This window comes from Dendrobates tinctorius, unplaced genomic scaffold (assembly GCF_039654945.1).
Source record: "Dendrobates tinctorius isolate UK_male_01 unplaced genomic scaffold, ASM3965494v1 ptg000051l, whole genome shotgun sequence".
NCBI lineage: Eukaryota > Metazoa > Chordata > Amphibia > Anura > Dendrobatidae > Dendrobates > Dendrobates tinctorius.
In genome coordinates, this window is record NW_027361719.1 from 21,573,310 (window position 1) to 21,584,739 (window position 11,430).

Here is an 11,430-nt window from a genome sequence, read left to right on the forward strand (position 1 = left end):
GAAGGAAGGAGACTCTGTTGGTCAAGAATTGCTACTAAAGTTGAGCAACATGTCCACTTGTGTAGGCCTGGGCCGCCAGTTCAGAGCCCTGCGAGTTCCTCCTTCCTACCATTGTTGTCGCCTCTTCAGATTAGTCGGCTGTGGGTGCAATGATGTTGCAGGGGAATACTAACCATAACTGGTGCTGGGGCTGCCGTAGGTAGGAGGAGGTTCATAGTGCGCTGGTTTGGGGCCACTGACCACCGATGTGGTCACTGAACTAGGGTCATGTGATACTCTAGAAACAATCCTTGAAAAGGCATCACCAGTCTTAGGCTATGTTCACATGCTGCGTTTTTTTTATTGAACATTTTAAGCTGTGTTTTACAGTACCAGCAAAAGCTATGAGATTACAGAAATCTCCCGCAAACACAGTTTTTCCCTGACTGAACTGGAAAACTGCCGCGCCTGCAGTATATCTGCAGCATGTCACTTCTTTCAGCATTTTTTCACCCATAGAAAGAGATGTCCAAGTGCAAAAAGGCAGGTGTAAGTTTTTGCACCAAAAACCAAGAAGTTGCATCTGGTTTTTTGGGGGTACTAAACTTGATCAACATGCACAAGACAATAAAAACACAGCAAAACTTAAAAAAATGCAACGTGTGAACATGGCCTAAGACTTTTACTGGCAGTAAGGAAAGATCTAAAAAAAATGGTGCCGAACTTTAACAAAGTATGTTACAAAGTTACCGAACTTATTAATCACACCCATTACATTTTATATTTATAGGAATAGGCAAATCTCTTATATATCCCAGCTATTCATACACTTCAATAAAAGGAGTTTAAATCTATTATTGCACAATACTGTGAGACATATGCCGAACTTCAATTACAAAAAAGCGAGCTGCTGTTATGTCTGATGTTGCTAAGGAATCCTCCTTTGTCTGGAAAGAAACCTTGGTCATTGGATGACATATTACTGCTGGCTAAAGGACTGTTTTTAGCCACCTTCCAAGTAAACTACTGGCCGAAAGGCAATTTTTGCAAAAAAAAAAAATAAATAAATAATATATATATATATATATATATATATATATATATATATATATATATATATATATATATATATATATATATATATATATATATATGCCCACTGAGAATATTGATTTCTCTAATTGTGTACAGTAAATATAGCCATTAAGATAAAAGAACCCAAGTCTTTTATCTTAATGGCTATATTCACTATTTTACGGCACACATTTGAAGAAATCAATATTATCATTTGACTCCCCTCAGCCCCCTAAGAATCACATATTGAAACAATTATTTGGAAAATATACAAATGGACTCACAATTATCTCACATCATAAATACCGTAAGTGTGTGTGGCCAAATAGGATTACATCCCATTTAGTGGGGGCAGGCAAATAACCAAGTCGCTGTGGGGCTATTCAGTGCCTAAGAAAACTTGTCACACGATCAAACATGGCCAATTTTTTGCTCTTACTTGCTGCTCTCCTGAGTACTCTTTTGGTTTTATATATCTGCCACACCATTCCAGAAATTCAGAACCCAGACCAATACCTATCTTGCCAAAATAAAGGGAACCTGTGACCTCCAAAAATGCCATTTACTCGCAGACGTAGTGCTAATCTGCCGCTTAATACCATTTAAACCAATCCTGGCTGCTTTACTGGAGCAGCGGCTACAGGGAGAAAGTTAAGTTCTATTCTCCCAGCAGCCGCTCACTTCCAGTCATTGGGGCAGTGCAAGGGGCTGTTATAGTCACCGCTCGCTCAGTACACAGTGAGTGCTCAGTGATCGCTCCCTGGCACATTGACCGTCTGCTTTTTACATATATGCTGCAGAGAAAGGCTGTCAATGTGCTCAGGCAACAGTTGTAAAGATCAGACCGGTCCTGTCCGAATATTACGATCATGACTGGCATATGCGCAGCTTAATGCTTTGACCACATCATGGACAAGTGCTGGTGTTCCTGCCAACTTGGGTTCACGTGGAAAATTTCTCATCTGCACTAGTTCATTGACTAACGTTGGGCCGTCTGCAATCAGTTCTGACAAAGGATGGCACTCGAAAATGTGTTCACCTGAATGTAGACTAATCATGGTCATTATAAACCCTCACACTGCCAAAACAACACCGATCCAGCATTTATACAATTTCCCAACACTGTTACGTTCCACCAAACGAGTGCTTTACTTTAAAAGGAACCTGTCACCACTTTTTTGGCCTACTAGGTAAAAATATCATTTAATTGAGTGTCAGTTATGCGTTCTACAACTACTCTTGAAACCCCGACACCCCTTGTACCACCCATAAAAACCTTTTTTAATTTGTCCCGCGCTGTATGTTAATGTATGTTAATCTGTTCGATCCGGTTCGATGGGTGTTGCCTCCGTTCCGTCACTCCACCCCTCCTCGGCTTGCTGTACGCATTCTCCGCTATGAAGATAGCAGATCGCGTACGCATTGAAATGTAAACTTGCGCGTGTGCAGTATACTTTGCCCAACTGAGGCCAAAGCCGAAAATCAGTAGTGCATCCCCCCCCCCCCCCCCCCCGTGAGTATAATAACACTTATTCTTATTTTTCAGGACGGACTGAGGGCTTATCTGCAGCATTATAAAATGCTGTATATAAGTCCTGAAAGGCAGTGGCCACATCTTATAGCGGCCAAAACAGGTGACAGGTTCACTTTAACTAAAGTTCAAAACCCACCAATGACAACAAATGCATGGAGTTTGTATGTTCTCCCCGTGTTTGGGTGGGTTTCATCCGGGTGCTTCAGTTTCCACCCACATTCCAAAGATATACTGATAGCGATTCTAGATTGTGAGCCTCAATGGGGACAGTGCCAATAAACAAGACTCACTGGCTGAACTGCTGGGCCATCAGATATCTGCTTTGTCCTCAGCAGATCATCAATAATCCAAGTTCAGTAGGAAAGAAGTACAAGCAGCGGACAGATACTCAGGGCAGCATCTTAACATCTGGCACAAAAAAAATAAAAATAAAATGGGTCAGGTCTACCAAAATCCAACATATCCGATTCTCGTGTCCTAGTAGATGGTCCAGGATAGCCAGAATTACATGTGAATTAACTGAAAATGACCTTCCTATATATGACCAGAGACAACGATCATATGTACTGGATTGGTGTGGAGAAAATATTACATGGCGCGGGCTAGCCAGAACTACATGGCGCGGGCTAGCCAGAACTACATGGCGCGGGCTAGCCAGAACTACATGGCGCGGGCTAGCCAGAACTACATGGCGCGGGCTAGACAGAACTACATGGCGGGGGCTAGCCAGAACTACATGACACAGGCTAGCCAGAACTACATGGCGCAGGATAGACAGAATTACTATACATGGCACAGGATAGACAGAATTACATGGCGCAGGATAGACAGAATTACATGGCGCAGGATAGACAGAATTACAATACATGGCGCAGGACAGACAGAATTACTATACATGGCGCAGGACAGACAGAATTACATGGCGCAGGACAGACAGAATTACCATACATGGCGTAGGATAGACAGAATTACATGGCACAGGATAGACAGAATTACATGGCACAGGATAGACAGAATTACATGGCACAGGATAGACAGAATTACATGGTGCAGGATAGACAGAATTACTATACATGGCGCAGGACAGACAGAATTACTATACATGGCGCAGGACAGACAGAATTACATGGCGCAGGACAGACAGAATTACCATACATGGCGTAGGATAGACAGAATTACATGGCACAGGATAGACAAAATTACTATACATGGCGCAGAATACCCAGAATTACATGGCGCAGGATAGACAGAATTACATGGTGCAGGATAGACAGAATTACATGGCGCAGGATAGACAGAATTACATGGCGCAGGATAGACAGAATTACTATACAAGGCGTAGGATAGACAGAATTACATGTGAATCAACTGAAAATGATCTTCCTATATATGACCAGAGACAACGATCATATGTACTGGATTGGTCTGGAGAAAATATTACATGGCGCAGGCTATCCAGAACTACATGGCGCAGGCTAGCCAGAACTACATGGCGCAGGATAGACAGAATTACTGTACATGGCGCAGGAGAGACAGAATTACTGTACATGGCGCAGGAGAGCCAGAATTACATGTGAATCAACTGAAAATGATCTTCCTATATATGACCAGAGACAACGATCCTATGTACTGGATTGGTCTGGAGAAAATATTACATGGCGCAGGCTAGCCAGAACTACATGGCAAGGGCAAGACAGAACTACATGGAGCGGGCAAGACAGAACTACATGGAGCGGGCAAGACAGAACTACATGGAGCGGGCAAGACAGAACTACATGGCGCAAGATAGCCAGAATTACATGGTGCAGGAAAGCCAGAATTACCATACATGGCGCAGGAGAGCCTGAATTACATGGCGCAGGATAGACAGAATTACATGTGCATCAACTGAAAATGATCTTCCTGTATCTGACCAGAGACAACGATCCTATGTACTGGATTAGTCTGGAGAAAATATTACATGGCGCAGGCTATCCAGAACTACATGGCGCGGGCTAGCCAGAACTACATGGCGCAGGATAGACAGAATTACTGTACATGGCGCAGGAGAGCCAGAATTACTGTACATGGCGCAGGAGAGCCAGAATTACTGTACATGGCGCAGGAGAGCCAGAATTACTGTACATGGCGCAGGAGAGCCAGAATTACATGTGAATCAACTGAAAATGATCTTCCTATATATGACCAGAGACAACGATCCTATGTACTGGATTGGTCTGGAGAAAATATTACACGGCACAGGCTAGCCAGAACTACATGGCAAGGGCAAAACAGAACTACATGGAGCGGGCAAGACAGAACTACATGGCGCAGGATAGACAGAATTACATGGCGCAGGAAAGCCAGAATTACCATACATGGCGCAGGAGAGCCTGAATTACAAGGCGCAGGATAGACAGAATTACATGTGAATCAACTGAAAATGATCTTCCTGTATCTGACCAGAGACAACGATCCTATGTACTGGATTAGTCTGGAGAAAATATTACATGGCGCAGGCTATCCAGAACTACATGGCGCAGGATAGACAGAATTACTGTACATGGCGCAGGAGAGCCAGAATTACTGTACATGGCGCAGGAGAGCCAGAATTACTGTACATGGCGCAGGAGAGCCAGAATTACTGTACATGGCGCAGGAGAGCCAGAATTACATGTGAATCAACTGAAAATGATCTTCCTATATATGACCAGAGACAACGATCCTATGTACTGGATTGGTCTGGAGAAAATATTACACGGCACAGGCTAGCCAGAACTACATGGCAAGGGCAAGACAGAACTACATGGAGCGGGCAAGACAGAACTACATGGCGCAGGATAGACAGAATTACATGGCGCAGGAAAGCCAGAATTACCATACATGGCGCAGGAGAGCCTGAATTACAAGGCGCAGGATAGACAGAATTACATGTGAATCAACTGAAAATGATCTTCCTGTATCTGACCAGAGACAACGATCCTATGTACTGGATTGGTCTGGAGAAAATATTACAATAACTACTGGTCAGCGGCCATGGATTCCACAGAGAACTGGAGGAGTCTTAACCAAGAATCTTCTGTTCAGAGCCCAAAGTGCTACACTGAAGTGATGAATATTATAAATTTCCAGGATTTATGCCAAAACGGAACTTTTACACAAGATTTTATGGGTAAAATGAGCAGATAATGGGGAAGCGGGAAAAAGGGGTTTCTATAGATAGTTGCTAGGTCTAGGACAGTGTCTACCACACTTTTCTGAGCCGAGTACCATCTAGTAAAGTGAATTATGTAAAAATAACACCAAAGTAAGTAAAGAGTCAGCGGGACAAATTATAGCACAGCTATATCCCTACAATTGAGAGCACCCATCCAGCCGATGGCTACTTATCCTGACTCCCCCATACAAATGATGCTTCACTTTGGGGGGAGCGGAGTAAGCAGCCACTTATCTACCCCGAGAACAAAAAGATCAGGCGTTTCAATTATAAATAAAACAAAACCAAAGAAATGAGCCGGAGTATCTGTTGGTATACACGCAACGTAAAAGAGCCTGTTCACACTGTGGCCAAAACCTACGATAGAAACAAAAGGAACAAATACCCTGCTGTAAGTAAACTAGTAATAATACATATAAATAACATAGTAACAGCATTTACTAAGTACCCTGTTATTATATCTGCTCTGGTAGCACCCATTTCCTGAACCCCATAGCTCCAGACACGGCTTAGGGTCAGTTCCTGGAGCAGATATCAGCTTATCAATGGGGACACCATGTGTCGAACCTCCACTGACCTCATACACGGCCTATTCCATGGACAGGACATCAATATATTAGTCACAGAAAACACCTTTATCGTGTGGAAATGGTTGAATAAACCCTAAGGGCCCAGTTAATACTTGTTGAGGTCCAGTAACCTTAGTATTCAAACCTATGACGTCAATATGGATTTGTTCGCCCATTCTTACTCCTTCCATCTTTATCATTTTATGATTTGACTATTCCTCGATCAGGTCTGCATTCTTTAATCAGAGTCCAAGGTGACTTTATCCGAAAGCTTTCGTTCTAATGAATGGCGGCTCTTCAGGAAACTATCTGAGGGACACTGTATGGCCATGTCTCCGGTCATCTGCTTGTCCACTACTATTACAGGATATAAAGATTCCATTACAGAGGTGATTTCCCTCCTCCAGATGAGCAAGGAGTCACCCAATGTGGCTACAATCTGCCCTAACAGGAGGGAGCCGCTCACACAATCCCTTGGGCAGGAGCTTCACAGAGGTTCCCTCACATCTGGTGTGCACACAAGTCCCTCTCATGAATCTCCCTTCTCTTCCTGACAGTGTTAAATGCCATGTCACGCACTGAAAGCGCACTGCAGCCTCACACTATGGAGGAAGCCTGCAGATGCAATGGAGATGCATGCACAATGTCAGCCTTGTGTTCAGCCGGCATACTTTGCCTCTATATATATCCACAATATATAGGAAACAGTGAGAAGAGGATTTGTAATGAGGGGCTACGAGAACGTCCACAGAACGAGACCTGGACCTTCCCCCAATGATCAGCCCTAGGCCCAGCTGTGTACAGAGATTCTACCTCTGGAGAGGTATGAAATCCCAAAGAGGGAGGACATGTTCTACAGATCCAGCCTGCCAGCAGGGCCTGCAGAGGCACCTCACCAAAAACCACCCCCATCGAAGGCATCAAACCCAATACAAGAAACAAAAAAAAAAAAAAAACAATATATAAGAAACAGTCTGAGTACACAAAGCAGGTAATGCCCTCTACAATAATAACGTGCCCACAGGTGAAAGGGAGCCAAGGAACCAGCGTGGGAGACGGTGCCAACGTCTCGAGTCAGAGGACATATGCAATAATTCTGCCAAAGGATGAATACCATGACCCCGTTATGTGCGGGCATATACAATGACCCCGTCATGTGCGGCCATATACAATGACCCCGTCATGTGCGGCCATATACAAGGTCAATGGTCATCAGCAGATGAATGCAATGACCATACCAGGGAAAGTATACCTGGTCCCCGTCATCACAATGCGGATACACGTTCATCAGAATTCGTATAGATGATCCTCATCATCAGAGGAACTATACATGGTCCCCATCATCAGAAGACATATACAAGATTCTCACAATTAGAAGACACTTGCTCATTCTCTATCATTAGAAGATGTATACAAGGTCCCCACCATCAGAAGGCATATATACCGTAAGATCCCCGCCATCAGAAGGCGGACACATGATCCCCGCCATCAGAAGGCGGACACATGATCCCCGCCATCAGAAGGCATATGTATACATAATCCCCATTATAAGAAGGTGTATACAAGATCCCTGTTATCAGAAGGCGAATACACGTTCATCAGAATACGTATAGATGATCCTGATCATCAGAAGAACTACACATGGTCCCCATCATCAAAAGACATACAAGATCCCCACAATTAGAAGACGCTTGCTTGTTCTCTGTCATTAGAAGACGTATACAAGATCCCTGCCATCAGAAGACATATTCAAGGCCTCCATCATCAGAAGACATGTACATAGTGCCCATCATGAGACACATACACGGTCCCCACCATCAATAGACGTATACACGGTCCCCACCATCAATAGACGTATACACGGTCCCCACCATCAATAGACGTATACACGGTCCCCACCATCAATAGACGTATACACGGTCCCCACCATCAATAGACGTATACACGGTCCCCACCATCAATAGACGTATACACGGTCCCCACCATCAATAGACGTATACACGGTCCCCACCATCAATAGACGTATACACGGTCCCCACCTTCAATAGACGTATACACGGTCCCCACCTTCAATAGACGTATACACGGTCCCCACCTTCAATAGACGTATACACGGTCCCCACCTTCAATAGACGTATACACGGTCCCCACCATCAATGGACGTATACACGGTCCCCACCATCAATGGACGTATACACGGTCCCCACCATCAATGGACGTATACACGGTCCCCACCATCAATGGACGTATACACGGTCCCCACCATCAATAGACGTATACACGGTCCCCACCATCAATAGACGTATACACGGTCCCCACCATCAATAGACGTATACACGGTCCCCACCATCAATAGACGTATACACGGTCCCCACCATCAATAGACGTATACACGGTCCCCACCATCAATAGACGTATACACGGTCCCCACCATCAATAGACGTATACACGGTCCCCACCATCAATAGACGTATACACGGTCCCCACCTTCAATAGACGTATACACGGTCCCCACCTTCAATAGACGTATACACGGTCCCCACCTTCAATAGACGTATACACGGTCCCCACCTTCAATAGACGTATACACGGTCCCCACCTTCAATAGACGTATACACGGTCCCCACCTTCAATAGACGTATACACGGTCCCCACCATCAATGGACGTATACACGGTCCCCACCATCAATGGACGTATACACGGTCCCCACCATCAATGGACGTATACACGGTCCCCACCATCAATGGACGTATACACGGTCCCCACCATCAATAGACGTATACACGGTCCCCACCATCAATAGACGTATACACGGTCCCCACCATCAATAGACGTATACACGGTCCCCACCATCAATAGACGTATACACGGTCCCCACCATCAATAGACGTATACACGGTCCCCACCATCAATAGACGTATACACGGTCCCCACCATCAATAGACGTATACACGGTCCCCACCATCAATAGACGTATACACGGTCCCCACCTTCAATAGACGTATACACGGTCCCCACCTTCAATAGACGTATACACGGTCCCCACCTTCAATAGACGTATACACGGTCCCCACCATCAATAGACGTATACACGGTCCCCACCATCAATAGACGTATACACGGTCCCCACCATCAATAGACGTATACACGGTCCCCACCATCAATAGACGTATACACGGTCCCCACCATCAATAGACGTATACACGGTCCCCACCATCAATAGACGTATACACGGTCCCCACCATCAATAGACGTATACACGGTCCCCACCTTCAATAGACGTATACACGGTCCCCACCTTCAATAGACGTATACACGGTCCCCACCATCAATAGGCGTATACACGGTCCCCACCTTCAATAGACGTATACACGGTCCCCACCATCAATAGACGTATACACGGTCCCCACCATCAATAGACGTATACACGGTCCCCACCATCAATAGACGTATACACGGTCCCCACCATCAATAGACGTATACACGGTCCCCACCATCAATAGACGTATACACGGTCCCCACCATCAATAGACGTATACACGGTCCCCACCTTCAATAGACGTATACACGGTCCCCACCATCAATAGACGTATACACGGTCCCCACCTTCAATAGACGTATACACGGTCCCCACCATCAATAGACGTATACACGGTCCCCACCATCAATAGACGTATACACGGTCCCCACCATCAATAGACGTATACACGGTCCCCACCATCAATAGACGTATACACGGTCCCCAACATCAGTATTCATGGGGACAGACACCATGATCTATGATCCTGAGATCTCTGGAGCTCCGGCAGAAAATGGCTTAGATTGAATGGCAGATCCTGAAGAGCAGCAGCCCCCATCCCCCACTGAAGAGGGCACCTTTCTCCCCTCATCACAGCTCATTGTTACCACCACCACAATAGACCTGGTGCCTGATCACATCCAGGGCACAATCACCCCCCAATCCCTGCGCTCAGTGGCCTTCATCTCCAGCTCTGAGGATGATGGGGAAGGAGAAATCACAGCAGGATCAGGGATGGCAAGCTCCAGCTCTGTATGATCCACCGGCATGGGCACTACAAGGGGCAGCATGCCATCCCCTGCACAGCCAGGCGTGCTGCCCGGTGACACATGTGCCTCATCTGCAGGGCCTGCAATGTGAACGAGCAATCCAAGAAAACGCATCTGCTGCACATGACAAGGTGGCACTCACCATCGCTGACAGAGGTGGCATGGATGAGCAGGGCGCAGCACAGCGCCCCCAGGAGCAGCGCCCCCGGCACAGCTGTCCGCAGAGTCGGCATGGTGGGGCCAGGCACTAGCGGGGCTCCGGAGATGGAGGGGGCGCCCACGGCTCAGCCTGCAGCCTCCTGAGATCGGAGGGAAATCACTGCCTGCAGCCACTCTCCGGAGCGGGGCAGGAGGGCGCAGGTGACGGGCGTGCAGTCCCCGCTCCTCGGCTTCTCTGCCAGGGTGTCCCCCTGATGATGAGGGGCTGAGGAATCCAGCAGTGTTATTAATGAGAGGGGGAATGGCTGGAGAGAGAGGATGTGTGGGCAGGAGAGCGGGAGGGAGGGAAGCAGGGGGCGGGATGGCGGCTGTCCCCTCCTCCTCCCGCCGGGGCTGCACTCTGGAGCTCGGTACACGGCGGCGTCTGCTGGGTGACAGGAGCGCCGGGCAGTCCTACCGAGCAGCGTCCACATACTGCGCCCCCTAGTGGTCAGGGTAGGGGGCTGGAATGTGGCAGAGAGCGCTGTGTGCAGTGTGGTGTCGAGGGCCCAAGAAACACTGTGGGGTCAGCTCCATGTTCCCCCAGTCACAACACTGGGCGGCTGGTGAGATGGGGCATTTGTAGGTACAGAATCCTGTGTGGTGCCAACTCCTGCGCTTGTGTGGAGGACCACTGCTGCACAGCGGCCCACCTGGAGATTCACCTGCTTTCCTGTGAGCCAGTCCAAGCCTGCCGTGGGAATTATCAGCCCTGATCCCATGTTGATGTGTGAGCGGAGCACTCGGATCCCGCACACATTCTGTACTGTGGGGAAGATGCTGCCATCAAGGATGCTGTGCAATACCGAAG

General features: G+C 46.9%; 1 protein-coding gene across 1 annotated transcript in view; it reads right to left on the reverse strand.

Annotated features, from left to right (window-relative positions):
* LRP1 (LDL receptor related protein 1) overlaps positions 1-10,918 on the reverse strand; it is a 518,911-nt gene extending 507,993 nt beyond the window's left edge. Inside the window, exon 1 of the mRNA XM_073576846.1 lies at positions 10,564-10,918. Within this exon, the coding sequence (XP_073432947.1) occupies positions 10,564-10,654 (91 nt within the window). The 5' untranslated portion in view covers positions 10,655-10,918. The remainder of the gene's footprint in view (positions 1-10,563) is intronic.
* Between the last annotated feature and the right edge of the window lie 512 nt (positions 10,919-11,430).